This window comes from Anomaloglossus baeobatrachus, chromosome 3 (assembly GCF_048569485.1).
Source record: "Anomaloglossus baeobatrachus isolate aAnoBae1 chromosome 3, aAnoBae1.hap1, whole genome shotgun sequence".
Classification (NCBI taxonomy): Eukaryota; Metazoa; Chordata; class Amphibia; order Anura; family Aromobatidae; genus Anomaloglossus; species Anomaloglossus baeobatrachus.
In genome coordinates this window covers 465425368-465445245 of record NC_134355.1, presented here as the reverse complement: position 1 = coordinate 465445245, position 19878 = coordinate 465425368, and the positions used below count along the sequence as shown (strand labels likewise).

Here is a 19878-nt window from a genome sequence, read left to right as displayed (position 1 = left end):
GCAACGCCGATGCCTTGTCCCGCGGCCCGTGTTTGATGGCAAGAGTTCAACCCCGCACGCTTGAACTGAGGGGGGGGGTATGTGAGACTGTGACCGGGGTTATCTATGACGGCCGGTATGTCTCACCCCGGTTGTGCTCACTCCATGATAGAAAATAACTCCACTCCAGGGTTAATCCTGTTTCCCTACAGGCTTAAGGAAGGGTTAAAAGGAAACAGGAACGAGGGCAGGTGTGCCGGGTGTGAGGGAGTGATCACATCTCCCTGAGTTCTCTGCCGGAAAGGCACATATGTGCTATTATGGACTTTGCTTTGGATAATAAACCGTGTGCTGTGAACCTTGGTGCCTGGATCCCGTGTCTTCTGCAGCGCAGCCGACGACGCTAACTCACAATATATATATATATATATATATATATATATATATATATATATATTTCTTATCTCTAGAACACCTATTAAGAGGAGACTTTGTGCAGCAGGCCTTCATAGTAAAATAGCTGCTAGGAAACCACTGCTAAGGACAGGCAACAAGCAGAGGAGACTTAATTGGGCTAAAGAACACAAGGAATGGACATTAGACCAGTGGAAATCTGTGCTTTGGTCTGATGAGTCCAAATTTGAGATCTTTGGATCCAACCACCGTGTCTTTGTAGAAAAGGTGAACGGATAGACTCTACATGCCTGGTTCCCACCGTGAAGCATGGAGGTGGAGGTGTGATGGTGTGGGGGTGCTTTGCTGGTGACACTGTTGGGGATTTATTCAAAATTGAAGGCATACAGAGCCAGCATGCCTACCACAGCATCTTGCAGCGGCATGCTATTCCATCCGGTTTGCGTTTAGTTGGACCATCATTTATTTTTCAACAGGACAGTGACCCCAAACACACCTCCAGGCTGTGTAAGGGCTATTTGACTAAGAAGGAGAGTGATGTGGTGCTACGCCAGATGACCTGGTCTCCACAGTCACCAGACCTGAACCCAATCGAGATGGTTTGGGGTGAGCTGGACCGCAGAGTGAAGGCAAAAGGGCCAACAAGTGCTAAGCATCTCTGGGAACTCCTTCAAGACTGTTGGAAGACCATTTCCGGTGACTACCTTTTTAAGCTCATCAAGAGAATGCCAAGAGTGTGCAAAGCAGTAATCAAAGCAAAAGGTGGCTACTTTGAAGAACCTAGAATATAAGACATATTTTCAGTTGTTTCACACTTTTTTAAGTATTTCATTCCACATGTTTTAATTCATAGTTTTGATGCCTTCAATGTGAATCTATAATTTTCAGAGTCATGAAAATAAAGAAAACTCATTGAATGAGGTGCGTCCAAACTTTTGGTCTGTACTGTATATAAATATATATATATATATATATATATGTATATATATAATGCAAATTTAATAAAAATATTATTTTTTGACCTTTTTGTTTGGCTTTCTCTTTTTGGTTTAATGATTAAACCTAAATGGTTTTATTGGTCCGTTTTAAACCCCCACATGCATGGTTATTATTGATTTGCATATGCATATTTTGTTGTGTGTAGGTACGGGTTTTTTCTTTAACAAATTTTGTGACACAGACTTTTATGGGCAATAGGCATAATTTGATCCTTCACTAAAGACAGAACTGTAGACATATTTGAGTAATTTTTAAGTGTGAATGATTAGTACAAGAGAGAAGAAGTACCGTAAATGGAAGTAAAGCCATTTTTATTTTATAGGAAAGAAAAAATTCCATAAAAAGTTATACCCATTTTTTACAGGAATGGCATATTCTTAGTACATGCCAACCTTTATGGTAGGTAGGTGTCTGACCTCTGGGATCATCAATAATCTTGAGAAGTAAGAGTCTTCTGTGAAAATATATTGCTACATCCTCCTCACTGTTTTTCCATTTTTATTGTCACTCCCACCACCCACAAACCAAGTAACTTCAGCATGGCCCCATTCAATAAATTATCCCTCACAACAGATCACTGAACAGTTAAATCCTTTACGGGTCCACAGTACTAAAACAGTTCATTTTAAAGATTCAGTGGTCTTCCCAGAGATCAGACCTCAGCTGATCAAAAAGTAGTCACCTAGGGATTTGCATTCATTTATTAGATAGGAAAATCTATTTTATGTAAAAAGCCTAAATAATGACACAACTTGAAAGCTAATGTATCCTATCTTTAAAGGGGTTTCCATTACATGAGTCCGGGGAGAAAATACAAATCCCATATAGCTATTGATAGCCCTTTCTTAGATATTCTGGGTAAAGTGGACAAACTTTTTGCCTGTATCGTATCGGCCATTTGCACTGCAATTTTCTAGATCTGTGTTGGTCCATCTGAGCTTTAGTGTCTTTTGTGATTAAATATGTGGAAATGTTACTTGGTGTTAGTGTTACTTGGTGTATGTGCTTATGTGTCACCCAGGGCTATGGGGTACTTGGTCCCGGGCCGTATATTTATGGGGATGCTGTGTCACGGGTGTTTGCTGGTCATTGCCCGGTCCAGTGCCCTGGGTGCTTTGTAATGGTGAGTATTTACAGGGGAGATTAAATTATTTGTGTGACGCCACCTGGGGGTTGCGGTTAAGATGGTGGAACTGCCACTACTGGGTTGGTTATCTCTAGGGCTGGTGGTGATGGCAGCTGTGGGGGTAGGCCCTCAGCAGGTAGGGCTGAGCCTGGGAGATGTATGATGTAGATGTTCGCCGAATAAGGGAGGCCACACCGGGGGTTGCAGTTTAACAGTTCTTTACTTATGGTTGGGCCCTTGGACGGCTGGTTCAGGTCCCTGTATTTCCAGTGCCAGTTTGATGACTCGGTTGCTCTGTCCCTCAGTGTTGTTGGGTCCCCGTAGCTTGAAGCAGATTTGGGGGCCCCGACTGTCTTTTGGCAGTCTCCTCATCCGTACGGCAGGCAGTGTGGACCCTGTAGGGCTGGTCTGTGTTCCCGATCCCTGATCCGCTCTTTACTGCTGATGCCCCCAGATTTGTGGGTCAGTAAGGTCTGTGAAGGTCCCCTCACTGTGCATGTATTTGCCAGGCCGTGTGAAACTGACGCCTGACCTAGGGCCCTGTGCCCCGTTGGTGCTCTGGTCCCAGTGGTACTCGGGTGTTCCTACCCTGACGACCACTCTCCTGTGCCCCCGGGTCACCGTTACACGACCCAGCTCTAGGCACGTCTCTATACTTGACTCTCTACTCTTGACTCCTCGCTGTCCCCTCCCTCCAGGCTTTCTAGTCCCCTGGACTGGCTCCGCCCTCTAGTTGGACATCACTTTGGAGTCTAACTAGCCAATTAACCCTGGTGTGGAGTGGAAACTGGGAGTTTAGTGTGTGCTGATGTTACTGGCACTGGTGTTCCAGGTCCCTGGGGGTAGGCCCTGTATCCCGGTGAGGATGCAGTTCCTAGTAGTGCCCTGAGTGGTTCAGGAGCACTACACTTATATTTCTATGTAACGGCAGATATGTGGATTGAGTTTGAACTGTGTAAGAACCTGAAGATTGGCACCAATGACTTCTCATGATTTATAAATTATCTACATAAGAGGCAGTAGAATCCCCCTTATTATGGAGCTATACGGTGTACAAGCAATGATATGTGACACACAGTGATACACATGAATACATGTCGGTGAGCACAAGATGAAAATACACGCTTACCGGTACCTTCATTTTAAAGTCATCTCTGTAGAGTTTAATTCCAATATCTGCAATAGTCCTTTGTATAAACCGAGATGGGCGCAAAACAAAAACCAACTGCAGATTCCCTGGGAATGCTCCCTAAGAAGAATCAGAATAGATAGAAATATTATTAAAATGTTGTGTTATTTTCCCAATTCTTTACATTTCATTAGAAGGCATTGGAATACTGTTATCACTACATAGCGTATATTAATGAATAATTATTACACTGATTACTGGCTAGTATCATATTGACGAAGAAAGTAAATCATGACTATAAAGGATATATAGGAATTACCGTAGTGTGGGGTGACAATCTACGGTAGTCGGACCCTTCTAGTCTCGTTCCAGGTACACTAACAAATTTGGTCGTGGTATCAGTAGTATGGCTGTTTCTGCAAAGTGTCCCGGAAGCCATTTTTTTTTCAACACAACAATGCCAGAGTGCATGATGCTTGTGTTACTGTAAGCAGCCTGTGTGGTTTTCAACGTCCTACCATGGTCTGCAGCTTTTCCGGACTTGTCTCCCTTCGACCACGTTTGGGACATCATTGGTTGGTTGACAATTGCAAAGAGGAGTTACAGAAAACTAACAATTTTTGTGAATATCTCTGTCAAATGTGTCTAGTTATTGGAGATTTATAATTATTACTAAGGGAGCTGCCAACAGTGCCTCTTGATGATTTATGTGCCTTCAAGTGCATTCAGCAGTGGCCGAAAATTCCTCAACCCTTAATAATCTCACTGATAGCAGACAAGGTGTGTAAGTGCTTATAATCCTGCACATATTGCTCATACTCAATAAATTTAGATATTTTAAAAATGCTGGTTCCATTTTTTCACCTTTGGTTATTTCTGTGCATGGCACTCATTAATTCTGCATAAATTAAAATGTTTTCAAACATTTGGCTTCATCGTTTGAATATCAATAACAAGTCTATCGATTCTATGATTTCCATAATTTGTATGACTTTTCCTTTAACACTAGAAGTCCCAGAGAGGGGCCATTTAACATTTCTACCATTGGAACCCTATAGAGCCGAAATTCCTGGGACTTCTAGTGTTAAAGGGATTGTCCACTACTAGGACAACCCCTTGTCATTCCCCCATGTTTGCTCCCATTAAAATAAAAAAAACTTATACTCACCTCCTGTGCAGGCGCTTATCCATCAGCGCCGACACTCAAGTTCCTGGAGCTCATGTGAGATTGTTACGTCATACAGTGAGCCCTTGAGACTTAAGCTGGTGTCACACATAACGACGACGACAACGACGTCGCTGCTACGTCACCATTTTCTGTGACGTTGCAGCGACGTCCCGTCGCTGTCGCTGTGTGTGACATCCAGCAACGACCTGGCCCCTGCTGTGAGGTCGCCGGTCGTTGCTGAATGTCCAGCTTCATTTTTTGGTCGTCACTCTCCCGCTGTGACACACACATCGCTGTGTGTGACAGCGAGAGAGCGACGAAATGAAGCGATCAGGAGCCGGCACTGGCAGCTGCGGTAAGCTGTAACCAGCGTAAACATCGGGTAACCAAGGGAAGACCTTTCCCTGGTTACCCGATGTTTACGCTGGTTACCAGCCTCCGCTCTTGCTGCCAGTGCCGGCTCCTGCACTGTGACATGTGGCTGCAGTACACATCGGGTAATTAACCCGATGTATACTGTAGCAAGGAGAGCAAGGAGCCAGCGCTAAGCAGTGCGCGCGGCTCCCTGCTCTCTGCACTGTGACATGTAGCTGCAGCACACATCGGGTTAATTAACCCGATGTGTGCTGCAGGAGAGCAAGGAGCCAGCGCTAAGCGCGGCTCCCTGCTCTCTGAACTGTGACATGTAGCTGCAGCACACATCGGGTTAATTAACCCGATGTGTGCTGCAGGAGAGCAAGGAGCCAGCGCTAAGCGCGGCTCCCTGCTCTCTGAACATGTAGCACAGCGACCTTATGATCGCTGCTTCTGCTGTGTTTGACAGCTAAGCAGCGATCATAACAGCGACTTACAAGGTCGCTGTTACGTCACCGAAAATGGTGACGTAACAGCGACGTCGTTGTCGCTGTCGTTTAGTGTGACACCAGCTTAATTCTTGCCGGTATCACTGTCCCTGTTTTCGGAGATATCAGTAATTAACATGAGGTGAGAGACCAGCCGCAGCTCTCACTTCCTCATAATTACTTAAATGTAATATGTTAAATGTAAATTTTACTATTTTTTTTGACTACCTTACTCTTTTGTAATGCTTTATATTCCAAGAGTAGTTTTTATTTTTTTCCAGTCACAACTCCTATTGTCTTTATCCATCACTTCTCCTCTAAACAAGAAGTCGTTTATTTTTCTCTTCTTTATGCCCAACTCCAATATTGTCCATATTCTCCTCTCCACTTATTCTAACGCTACATTTGGCCAAATCTCACTACTTCCTCTCATAAATTTCCTTTCACACCCAATACTACTGAGTAACAGACTAGAACCCGTTTGAACACCATTTTAGTTCATATCCATTTACGCTCCTTTCCATCTCTTGCCCTAAATGAACCATTCCTCCGTTTCCCTTATCTCCCGTTTCCTCCTTTTCCACACTTCTATTCTACTTTATTTTTCCTCAACACACTTTGTGCTTTACCAGATAAACACTTTTTTGCTCTTTACCCTTCGCTAGTTGGATCCCCCTCGGTCTGTACACTAGTTTTACACATTTTTTTTACTCCTCTTTTTGCAATTTGAACTTAATACCTCTTCCACAGGTTTATTTCAACTTTTTAATTCCCACCAAATAATAAAACTTGTTTTCCATTACTATTTGTTTTTAATTCCTGTGCCCATCCCTACATGGGTGGACCACATGTAACCTGGTGCCCTTTTCAGGCTATAAAACCCTCTCTATACTTGTAAACCCCTTCTGTCAGTTTTATGACTTTGAAAAAACACTGATAGGGCATTGAAAAGCGTTTTCTAAATAAAAGAACCCTTGTACTACCCGGCTCTTTTCTATCAGTGCTGCCTCTCTTCAAAGTGCTCTAATTCCCAATCCAGAGGATAATTTGCAACAATCAGAACTGCAGACAAATTGAGGACTTACCGCTATACGTGTAAGTGAGGCTTTCACTGAGCTCCACTTATCCTTCCGTCTGTCTATAATGATGATAAACCCAATGCTGGCAGCCTCAAGACTGTTAAACAAGAAAGGGAAACAAATTAGGAGGGTTACATAGATCAAGGAGTCTCATACGAGGGGCTGCTGATAAGCCTTTGGCTTTGTGATATTTTTTGTTTCTATGGTAACGAATGTTATATCTGTCACGTCTCCACCAGATTCCGCTCCTGCGACTTCTGCTCCGATCGCCAGACGACGCCATGTTCCCACCATGGATAGTGCTGGTGATAGGAGAGGAGTCGGTGCCCGTGGCTCTGCAGAGCACAGGCTCCGCTCATCCACTAGGATGGGTTTCCCTGGAACCTGCAGTACCACTGGCTGACTGTAGGTGGTGTGTCTTCCAGCTGATGTTGCCAACATTCACCTGCATTTGTGATTCCTGTGCGCTGACCTTTGCTTGTTGTTAACTACCCTCCTCCCTTTCGTTTTTTGTACCCTGCTGCCAGTTCCGGATTTGACCTCTACTTTGTCTCCTCACTACGCCCTTGCCTGCTGATTCTTTGACCCTGCCTGACGACCATGGACTACAGCCTGCCACAGGTAGTGATCTCTGCGGCTCTGTGTAATTCCACATTCCTGTATAGGGGTTAAAGGGTTGCAGAGTCCTTGGGGTCCTGCTTTGTGAGCAGCCTTACTATAGACTCCCCTTACAGCCAGTCTTAGTCTGTGGCTACACTCAAGCATTACATTATCTCTGGCCCACTAACACACAAAAAAAAAAAAATGGATCCTCTCCAAACTGTGATGAACCAGGTGCTGACCCTGTCTGGCTTGGTTCGGGGACTCACACAGCAGGTGCAAGAGCTCCAGTCTGTTCAAGTTCAAGTTCCTGCAACACCTCCCTCATCATGTCCAGAGTCCCGTCGATGTCAAGGGAGCAGATCACGTTGGGGAGACCATCATGGAGAGCCTGGATCTCAGAGGCAATCGCTTCCAGAGCAGCAACCGCACCTGAGTGAGCCCCAGGATACTCACTCAGGTGCCCAGGTACTTCCTGCAGACCCTATAAAGTTAATGTTACCGGTCTCATTGTCTCACCAGGGAAAAGCTGTGTGGCTGCAGGCCTTTATTGCTTGTGGATCTGCGGCTAATTTTATAAACTCTGATGTAGCAAAAGAGCTGGGTTTGCCTTTGCTGAGACTGAACTCTCCCATTAAAATCTCTGCAATTGATAATACCCCTCTCACTCAGGGTGTGGTTAACCTTGTAACTCCAGAAATCTCCATGCTTGTTGGGGCTCTGCATGTAGAGTCAGTGTCAATTTTTGTTCTTGAGAACCTGACAGCAGCAGTGGTATTGGGCATGCCATGGCTGCGTAACATAACCCGGTCATAGACTGGCACCAGGGTGAGATTGTGCGCTGGAGCCCTGAGTGTCAGAAGACGTGTATGTCGTTATCTGTTAACCTGACTAGAGCTGAACCTGTCCTCATACCTCATGTATTCAGGGATCTTGCTGACGTGTTTTCTGTTTCTGACTCTGAAAAATTACCTCCTCACAGAGATTATGACTGCCCCATAGATTTGGTCCCCAATTCCTGACTCCCCAAGGGTAGGATTTATAATCTTTCTGGTCCAGAACGTCAGGCCATGAAAGATTATATAGCAGACAGTCTGCAGAGAGGGTTTATCAGACCAAACAGGTCACCAGTCGGCGCTGGATTCTTTTTTGTGGAGAAAAAAGATGGTGGCATCAGACCTTGTATTGACTACCGTGAACTTAGCGCTATCACTGTGAAGAATCAGTACCCTCTGCCACTCATCCCCGATCTCTTTAACCAGCTCACAGGAGGCCGGTACTTCACGAAACTGGATCTCAGGGGTGCATATAACCTAATCCGCATCAGAGAAGGGGATGAGTGGAAAACGGCATTTAACACTCCAGAGGGACACTATGAGTACTTAGTAATGCCTTTTGGGTTAAGTAATGCGCCGGCTGTTTTTCAGAACTTTATTAATGACATTTTAAGAGATATCTGTGGTCAATATGTGGTGGTCTATCTGGATGACATCCTGATTTATTCTCCTGATGCTAAGTCACATGTCAAACATGTCCGCACTGTACTCCAGAGACTCAGGGAGAACTCCCTATTTGCTAAGTATGAAAAATGTGTTTTTTTTGTTGATGAGGTTAATTTCTTGGGTTATATATTGTCTGCAGAAGGCTTCCGCATGGATCCCTCTAAGCTACAGCCGATTAAGGAGTGGGTGCAACCCCAGTCCCTGAAAGCCTTGCAGCGTTTCCTTGGGTTTTCAAATTATTATCGCAAATTTATTAGGGATTTTTCCAAGATTGCCAAACCCCTCACTGATTTGACTAAAAAGGGGGCTGATGTGGTTAATTGGCAGCCAGAGGCGATCCATGCCTTCTCTAAATTAAAACACTGTTTTTCCTCAGACCCTATTCTGGTTCAGCCTGACCTGATGCGTCCATTTATTGTAGACGTCGATGCATCCGAAGTTGGAGTGGGGGGCGGTGCTATCACAAGGTACTCCGTCTCTCACTCAACTTCGTCCTTGTGCCTTCTTTTCCCGCAAATTTTCTCCCACCGAAACTATGATATTGGTAATCGTGAGCTATGGACCTTCGAGGAATGGCGCCACTTCCTCGAAGGCGCCAAACATAAAGTCAGTTATCACAGACCATAAGAAACCCACTTATCTGGAATCTGCTAAGAGACTCAATCCTAGGCAAGATAGGTGGGCATTGTTCTTCTCCAGATTCGATTTCGTGGGAACGTTTCGGCCCGCTACCAAGAACACAAGAGCTGATGCACTTTCCCGTAGCTTCTGTCCTTCTCAGTCAGAAAACATTGAACCAGTCTCTATTTTAGCTAAGGGCATTGTTGTATCATCGGTTTCCATAGATTTGATAAAACAAATCCGTGATGCCCAAGACCAGGCTCCTGAAACCACTCCTGAGCGTAAACTGTTTGTCGCTCCCCCACTTCGTCGACAGCTACTTCAGGAGTCCCATAATTCTGTCCTTGCAGGTCACCCTGGTATAGGAAATACCCTCCGACTTGTAACTAGGAACTTTTGGTGGCCAACCATAGCAAAGGACTGTAAGGAATACGTACTGGTCTGTGAAACTTGTGCTCGAGCCAAGACACCCCGTACCCTTCCCGCTGGATTTCTCCAGTCCCTACCTATTCCAGAAAGTCCTTGGACCCACCTCTCCATGGACTTCATCACTGACCTTCCACCCTCAGAAGGGAAGACTTGTATCTGGGTAGTAGTGGATAGATTCATTAAACAGTGTCATTTTGTTCCATTGTCCGGTTTACCTAATTCTGAAACGCTTAGCAGGTTGTTCATTAGGCATATTGTGCGGTTACACGGGGTTCCTGAAAATATTGTTTCTGACAGAGGAACGCAGTTCGTCTCGAAATTCTGGAGGGCTTTTTGTAAAAAGATTAATATAGAGTTATCTTTTTCTTCCGCTTACCACCCAGAGACCAATGGTCAGACTGAACGTTCTAATCAAATCTTAGAACAATATCTCCGGTGTTATGTGTCTGACCGTCAGTCTGACTGGGTGGAATATCTACCACTAGCTGAGTTTGCCATTGATAACCAGTATCAGGAGTCTATCCAGACTACCCCTTTTGTCTGGAATTTCGGGTTGCATCCACGTTTTGGGTCCTTTTCTTCCGCTGTGGTGGATACTCCTGAGGCTGAAAGCACTGTGAACAAACTGAAGGCTATATGGTCTGAGGTGACAGAAAACTTGAAGAGGGCACAGGGTGGTCAAGCCTCAGCTGCTAACAAGAGGCGTTCCAGGGGCCCAAGCCTTGAGCCTTGGAGTTGGGGATAAGGTATGGTTGTCCACCCATCGTATTAAACTCAAGGTCCCTTCTGCTAAGCTGGGTCCCAGATTTATTGGACCTTACGAGATAGTCGAGGTCATCAATCCCACAGCTTTCCGCCTGAACCTCCCTCAGTCCTTCAAAATATCGAACGTGTTCCACAAATCCCTCCTCAAGTTGTATCATGTTCCCATTCACCCAGTCAGGCCCCCCTCCTCCTATGTTGGTCAAGGGTAACCTGGAGTATGAAGTACAGAGGATCCTTGACTCCCGTATCGTTAGAGGGGCGGTGCAGTATCTTGTACATTGGAAGGGTTATGGCCCTGAGGAGCGATCATGGGTCCCAGCAAGTGAGGTCCACGCTAAAGGTCTTGTCAGGCGATTTCACCTCCAGTTCCATGACAAGCCGGGTTTTGAGGGTCCAGTGGCCCCTCGTGGAGGGGGGGATACTGTTACGTACCCACCAGATTCCGCTCCTGCGACTTCTGCTCCGATCGCCAGACGACGCCATGTTCCCACCATGGATAGTGCTGGTGATGGGAGAGGAGTCGGTGCCCGTGGCTCTGCGGAGTACAGGTTCCGCTCATCCACTAGGATGGGTTTCCCTGGAACCTGCAGTACCACTGGCTGACTGTAGGTGGCGTGTCTTCCAGCTGATGTTGCCAACATTCACCTGCAGCCAATGGGAAGACACCACACCCTTCTTATTTCCCCTCCTGTCACATGACTACTGCCAGAGATAGTTCTGTACTCCTGGCTCATGTGCTGTTTGTATTGTGATTCCTCTGCGCTGACCTTTGCTTGTTGTTAACTACCCTCCTTCCTGTCATTTTTTGTACCCTGCTGCCAGTTCCAGATTTGACCTCTGCTTTGTCTCCTCACTACGCCCTTGCCTGCCGATTCTGTTCCTGTTTTGCATCTCCTGGTTTTTGACCCTGCCTGATGACCATGGACTACAGCCTGCCCCAGGTAGTGATCTCTGCGGCTCTGTGTATTTCCACATCCCTGTATAGGGGTTAAATGGTTGCAGAGTCCTTGGGGTCCTGCTTTGTGAGCAGCCTTACTCTAGACTCCCTTTACAGCCAGTCTTAGTCTGTGGCTACACTCAGGCATTACAATATCACATGAAAGCCTTATGTGTCTAATATATGTTTTCAAAATTTTGTGTTTGTTGCTTATGGCAACAGTGTACTACGCACTCGGGGAAACAATATGAATCTAATACGATATTCACAGTAACAGAGCAGAGGAGTGATAACATTTTTGTTTCTGCAAGGAAAGTGAAGGATATTCATTGTGATATGTCGCAGACATTGGAGATCAATGCCCTTCATATTTCACAGTTAAGAACTTGGTTGCCAAATTTAAAACGGGCCACTTCAGCACCGATGATGAGGAATGTCCTGGACGATGAAGAGTGTTTTTTGTTCCGGATATTGTTGATGCTGTGCACAACCTCATACTGGAGAATTGACAAATTTCAGCTAAAACAATAGCAGACATGAAGGGGGATTTCCCATGAACGTGTTTGTGTCATTATCCAAGTGGGTCCCCAAATGTTTGACAACAGATCAGAGAAGTATGCGAGTGAAAACTTCCCAGTCCATTTGTCAGCGTTTCTGGACTGATAAGAACTTCCTGGATCAACTCTTCACTATGGATGAGACCTGGATTTATTTGTATGACCCTGAAAACAAGGAGCAGTCAAAAGAGTGGAGGCACAGTGGTTCTCCTCGTCCAAAGAAGTTCAGGGTGCAAATATCAGCCACTAAGGTGATGACTTCTGTGTTCTAGGATAAGGAGGGAGTGCTGATAGTGGACTACCTTCAAAAGGATTCCACCATCAATGCAAGTATTACATTGAACTTTTGGACCAATTGAAGGCAGCTCTGAAGGCCAAAAGGTGAGGCAAGCTGTCCAAAGGGATATTGTTCCTGCAAGACAACGCCTCCACTCACACTGCACAAGCAACCACGGCAAAACTGACAGAGCTGGGCTTCGAGCTGGTTGACCACCCACCTTATTCACCAGATCTAGCTCCCTCTGACTATCAACTGTTTCCAAACCTGAAGAAACACCGCAAGGGTACAAAATTTCCCACCGTTTTGAGGCACAACCGAAATCCTTCTTTTTGCTAGGCTTACCGAACTTGGAAAACCGATGTAAGAAGTGTGTTGACATTAGTGGAGAATATGTGGAATAAATGTAAAGTTACATCATCCTAGCTCGTTTCTTTCTGGGTAAAGCCAAAGACTTATCAGCAGCCCCTCGTACTGAGGGTGTTATAAGAGAAAGATAAATAATAGTTGAATATATGCATCCAATTCCAGCTCTAGAAATGCACCACAGTTTGTATAATTTCCCATTTTGGTTGGGTTGGTTGACGATCTATTACACATGGGAGGCCTATGGACACCACATATTGTACAGAAGTTGCATTTTAACATGACTGATCCTTTGCTTCTGCAGAGATCAGCATATTTTTGAAAGTAATATATGAAAATTGAAATGCTTAAAAGCATATTGAAAGGGAACCCGTCACATTAGAAAACGCTTTTTACTTGCACATATAGGGTTAAACTGCAGGTAAATAAAGTTCAAATGCTGTTCGGTCGCCGTGTGCAATGTGCGGCTATTAGGAGAAAATTAAGTTATTTCCTCCCGGGAGTCGCCAGCTTATAGTCATGAGGATGTGCAACTGAGCAACTTTAGTCACCGCTCACAGCACCATGCACTATTCTGTGAGCGGCAGCTGTAAGTGCGCCCCAGCCCAAAAACTGAAATTCCGAGTCACCCGGGAAATAACTTAATTTTCACCCGGTAGCTACACGTTCCACTAAGGCGGCCAGGTAGCATAGTAGCGCTACTTACCTGACGATTAACACTATATCTGCAATTAAATAGTGTGCTCTGAAGGGTCAGGTTACCTTTAAAGTTTTTGAATGAAAGTTGTACATAAAATATGATAACTGCATAAAAACACAACAAAGCAATTTGTGTGAGTAGTAATAGTTGAGACCAGCCAAACTGGCCACCATATTTTAACCTACAGTGCTCCACCTAGACTCCTCAACCTACACTGCTCCGCCTAGACTCCTCAACATTGAAACTAAACACCAAGAAGGAAAAGTTGTAAAATTATGGAAATGGCAGGATGGATAGACATTTTAATGATATGCAAATGATGAGAAAAGGATTTTTTTTAAACCATTTTGATCTATTCAGTATTTTATAGAAGCTTTAACTGCTATCAATGAGGTTATTAATTATTGTCTGAGGAATGTTCTCCCATGCTGAATGCCCTTGGGCACAGAAATCATCAAGATCCACTTCTGACAGCTCCTTTTGCAATATTTGACAAGTAATGTCCCAGATGTGCTTGATGGGAGACAACACCGGAGACACTGCAGACCGGAGACACTGCAGGCCGGGGCACATTTAGGCCATGCTATGAGGGCTGCTCACAGTAGCACGATCAACATACGGCCTGTTGTTGTCATGTTGAAAAATAGCTCTAGGGACACTTTGGAGAAAAATGTTTTAAAATTTTTGTTTCCATTTTTCATCATTTCCATAACAAGAACGTATCTATGGAACCAAGGATTTTCAAAATTTCACAACTTTTCCTACCTGGTGTTTTAATTCAATGTTGAGAATTGGACATATTGGATACAGATTATTTGCTGCTAAGATTTTAGAAGGTGCTAAAACCTGATAGCTTAAGAAAGTCAAGAACACAATCATCTGTTATTATCTGTATTCTCCAGTCACAGCTCTTTTATCTTAATTACTGTGAAGAAATAGTAACTTGGCTTATTTATTGATCTTGGACTTAAGATAATCAAATTCAGTAATGCAATCTGGGTGTTGTCACAATATTACCATGGAAAAAGAAAAAGATAAATGTGTGCCACTGCCAAGGATAAATATGGAGACATAAGAACACTATGGGAAACGGTGTAAACAGAAACAAGTGCAAATATCAGCATTCATGCCTCTTGTGTGCACAGCTTTATCTCTGCATATATTAAACACATTCATAAAACAATAATGGGTGGCAGATAATTGCAGATAGCATGGCATGGGCAGAGCCATATCTGCGTAAGGTTACTGAGCTAAAGGTTCACTTTTCACTTTTAACCAAGTATTTAAATTCCACAATTGCAGCAAATGTTCTTGTTCTAAGCACCCACCCCATGCCCTAAATGTTTTTTTTCTCCGAAAATAAAACAAATGTTATACCTCTGGCATTTTCACCTTTCATCAGCACTGCTCCCATCGGTCTTAGGTAGTTTTTGACTTGCCGGATCATTCCAGTGTTTCATGGAGCACTCTTGGTCATTCTTCAATTCAAATCTATGAGAGCCTCATTCTGGCTCTCACAGACTTGCATTGAGAACTTCTGATGTAACTTGTGACTTCTGGCCAACTAAAAGTTGAGGTCAGTAGATGGTGCCGCAGGACTGGAACGGTGCGGATAAAAAGTGAAAATGCCGGAGGCTGAATATAAGAATGGGGGCAGGGACCTAAAGTTAAGAGCACCACTCCAGTGTTGGAATAAAAAACGCTGGAGTGGTGCTTTAAAGTGAGAATTTGAGATGCTTTTTATACGTTTTTTATACTTAAAAAGGCTTTTGTCATTTTTTTACATTACTTATATATGTCTCACAAGACGACTTAATTGCTTACAGAAAACACAGTTTCACTTATGTATAGCAGCCTTAATTGAGAGGGTTAGTGTTCATTCACGTCAGTTTTTTTACATGTACGATAAAAACTGACCTTGATTCATCAGTGATTCCGGTCAGAGTTTCATCAGCGATTTATAGAGATTGTTCGAGTTTAATTATTTTATTATTATTTAATTATCACTCTTTCCTTTCTGAGCCCTGTCAAGCGCCCAAACAGCAGTTTTTGACCACATATGTGGTATCATCACATTCTTGAGAAATTGCAAAACAAATTAAGAAATCCATTTTTCCTATAATCTATTGTATATATTATACATTTGGTGCTAAAACAGTAGCAGAAAAACCTTAATTTTCATTTACATATCCATATTTAAAAAAAATATGTGAAGGATCCACAGGTTCAACATGCTCAACACACCCCTAGATGATTTTCTTGAGGCGTATAGTTTCCAAAATGGGATCACTTGTGGGGGTTTCTGTTGTTTTGATACCTTAGGGGATCTGCTAATGAGAATAGTATTTCTATGCAATCTATTTCAGCCAAATTTACACTCTAAATACCAATTTTCGCGTCTTCTATCCCGAGCCATGCTGTTTGTCCAAACAGAACTTTTGACTACACGTGGGGTATCGCCAACCTTAAAAGAAACTTAGAAGAAAGTGGGTAACAAACTGTTGTGTCTTTTCTTGCAAAAGTAAAAAATTTTGGGGTAAAGCAATATTTTCAGTAAAAAAATGACAATTTTCAATACAACAAGCTGTTATAAAATTCTGGCCCTGCAAATGCAAAATTGTTTTCCAAAATTGAAATGGCGCTCCATCCCTTCCGAGCCCTGTTTGTCGAAACCAAAGTTTATGACTACATATGGGGTATTAGTGCGCTCAGAAGAAACTGCGTAACAAATTGTGGGGATTATTACCTCCTGCTATCTCTTGTAAAAGCGTAAACAATTGGGGTTAAAGCTACATTTTAGAGGAAAAAGTACTTTTTTTTCATTCCACTTTGTATCAAGCCCTGTGTAGCACCTGAAGAGTTAAAAAAACATTCCTAACAGCAGTTTCGAAATTTTTGAGGAGTATTCAGTTTTTAGGGCATGCTCACACGAGCGTGAAAAACGGACAAGTGCAATGCGAGAAAATCCCGCATTGCACTCTGACCAATGTTAATCAATGAGGGAGAGCAGTCGGTCAGCTTTTCTCGCATCCAGATTCTGGATGCGAGAAAAGTCGCAACATGCTGCGATTTTCTGCGAAAACCGTATCAATCGCACCCATTCTAGTGAATGGGTACGAGAGAAACATCGGACTGCACTCAGATGTTATCCCAGTGCAGTGCGATATACGCACAGGCTGAAAATGGATGAGATGGAGGGATTAACCCCTCCCTCTCCTCCGCAACACCTGCCCTCAGCTTCACAGCTGTGACCCGATCACAAGATCAGACTACAGTCGCATGACACTCGGCTCACGCTCGCAGCAGAGCGTGAGTCGGGGGTCATTAGCATATCGCATCCGATGCTCTCGCATCACATGCCATACGCTCGTGTGAGTCCAGCCTTAAAATGATATATATACAGGCCCTTCAAAGGCCAATTATATCTGAATAGGTCCCTAAAGAAACAGGTTTTGTAGATTTATTCAAAAAAATAAAAAATTGCTGCTAAAATTTTAACCCTTTTAAAATCCCAAGAAAATAAAATCACGTTTGAAAAATGATGCAGTAATAAAGTAGACATATAGGAAATGTTATTTATTAATTATTTTGTAAATCATGACTAAGTGGTTTAAGAATGTAAAAACTGAAAGTTTAAAAAATGCAAATTGTTTCATTTTTTGTCAAAATTCTAATATTTTCACAGATAAATGCAAAACATATCAAACTAGATTTATGACTAACAAAGTACAATGTGTCATGAAAAAAACCCCTAAACAATTCTAAGAATCAGTGGGGTAAGAGGAAGCGATTCAGAGTTACCCACGTGGTCAAAATTGTTGGCACCCCTCGTTTAATGAAAGAAAAACCCACAATGGTCACAGAAATAACTTGATTCTGACAAAAGTAATAATAAATAAAAAAATGAATCTATGAAAATAAACAAATGAAAAGTCAGACATTGCTTTTCTGCTTCCACGGAATTTAAAAATAAATAAAACTTATGAAATAGGCCTGGACAGAAATGATGGTTCCTCCTTAATATTTTGTTGCACAACCTTTTCAGGTAATCACTGCAATCAAACGATTCCTGTAACTGTCAATGAGACTTCTGCGCCTCTTGACAGGTATTTTGGCCACTCCTCAAGAGCAAACTGCTCCAGTTGTCTCGTGTTTGAAGGTTGCCTTTTCCAGATCACAAGTTTCAGCTCTTTCCAAAGATGCTCAATAGGATTTAAGTCAGGACTCATAGAAGGCCATTTCAGAAAAGTCCAATATTTTCCTCTTAGCCATTCTTGGGTGCTTTTAGTTGTGTGTTTTGGGTCATTATCCTGCTTCAAGACCCTTGACCTGCGACTGAGACTAAGCTTTCTGACACTGGGCAGCACATTTCTCTTTAGAATCCCTTGATAGCCTTGAGATTTCATTGTATCCTGCAGAGATTCAAGACGACCTGTGCCAGATGTAGCAAAGCAGCCCCAGAACATAACTAAGCCTCCTCCATGTTTCACAGTAGGGACAATGTTCTTTTCTTGAAATGCATCATTTTTCTGTCTGTGAACATAGAGCTGATGTGCCTTGTCAAAAAGTTTCATTTTTGTCTCATCTGTCCATAGAACATTCTCCCAAAAGCTTTGTGGCTTGTCAACATATGTAGTTTGGCAAATTCTAGTCTGGATTTTTTATGATTTTTTTTCAGCAATGGTGTCCTCCTTGGTCGTCTCCCATGAAGTCCACTTTGGCTCAAACAACGATGGGTGGTGTGTTCTGACACTGATGTTTGTTGAGCTTGAAGTTCACTTTTAATTTCTTTAGAAAATTTTCTGGGCTCTTTCGTTCCTATTTCTATCATCCTTCTCTTTTATTTGTCATCAATTTTCCTCCTGTGGCCATGTCCAGGGAGGTTGGCTGCAGTCCCATGGATCATAAATTTCTGAATAATATATGCAACTGTAGTCACAGGAACATCAAGCTGCTTGGAGATGGTCTTATAACCATTACCTTTAACATGCTTGTCTATAATTGTCTTTCTAATCTCCTGAGACAACTCTTTCCTTTGCTTCCTCAGGTCCATGTTGAGTGTGGTACACACCATGTCACCAAACAGCACAGTGAGTATCTGTAGCCCTACATACAGGCCCACTGACTGATTTCCAGATTGTAGACACCTGTGATGTTAATTAGTGGAGACACCTTGATTTAGCATGTCCCTTTTGTCACATTATTTTCAGGGGTACCATCATTTCTGTCCAGGACTGTTTCATAAGTTTTATTTTTTTTTTTAAATTCTGTGGAAGCAAGGTTGGAAAACAATGCCTGACTTTCATTTGTTCATTTTCATAGATTTTTAATTTATTGTTACTTTTGTCAGAATCAAGTTATTTCTGTGACCATTGTGGGTTTTTGTTTCATTAAATGAGGGATAGTAACAATTTTGACCACGTGTATATTACCACATAAAATGACAATGGTAAGATTTCCATAATTTGGGCTGATCAAAATTGGCTCAGTCATAAAGGGGTTAAAAAATGATCATGTTAACACACTCAAAATGTAACATAAATATCAAATGTAATTAGAATTAAGGCTACTTTTACACTTGCGTTGGACGGGATCCGTAGCATTGCGTTGTGTGACGGATGCAACGGATGCGTTGCATATAGTGGCACTACAGATCGTACAAAATAACGCTATAGGTTTTTTTCCTTGACTTTACACATCTGAGCATGCGCAGTTGTGTAAAGACGGTTGCGTTAACGGAATCCGTCAAATGACGGATTCTAACGGAATCCGCCACCATAGGCATCCATTATAAAAACAACGGACACCAATGGATTCCTGCAGGTTGCGTTTTTTTGACACTCCGCCAAGCACAGAAAAACACTACATGCAGCGTTCCATCCGCCCGACGGTCATTCGCGGTCAGCGTCAAAACAGCTGATGCGGGACGGATGCAATGCAAGACCATCCGTTGCTATCCGTAGCTAATAGAAGTCTATGAGGAATATAACGGATTCCTGCAACGGTTACCGTAATTCCTCAAGGCTGCGGATAGCAACGGAAGCCGTCCAACGCAAGTGCGAAAGTAGCCTAAACTGTACAAATTGCTGGCGGCTCTAAAGGGATCTCTGTGTAATAGGAATGCTAATAAATTTAAAGTACACATGGATCCTTTCCTAATTACCAGCTACCTCTTTCATGTATCTGTAAAATGATTCCAAAGGAACATACTGTAATACAATGATGCAAATAGCAAAAAAATGTATGGTGCAACGAAGGAGTTAATGACAATATAACTGCCTGCTTGTGAAATGATTTCCTTGGTCACAGTGACTCAAAGGATAATGTAAAATAAGGAAACACGATGACAAAAGGAGGAACAGCATGCAAACTAAACATGAGAGGATAT

At 43.0% G+C, this 19878-nt stretch overlaps 1 protein-coding gene across 5 annotated transcripts in view; it reads right to left on the bottom strand.

Moving 5' to 3' along the window:
- MCF2L2 (MCF.2 cell line derived transforming sequence-like 2) overlaps positions 1–19878 on the bottom strand; it is a 644468-nt gene that overhangs the window by 457325 nt on the left and 167265 nt on the right. For 4 of the 5 annotated variants that reach the window (XM_075340561.1, XM_075340557.1, XM_075340558.1 and 1 more), the window contains exons 4-5: positions 6743–6833; positions 3648–3767 (exon numbers count right to left, since the gene is read on the bottom strand). In XM_075340561.1, coding sequence (XP_075196676.1) covers positions 3648–3767; positions 6743–6833 — 211 coding nt within the window. The remainder of the gene's footprint in view (positions 1–3647; positions 3768–6742; positions 6834–19878) is intronic. The other variant, XM_075340556.1, reaches the window with a different exon arrangement.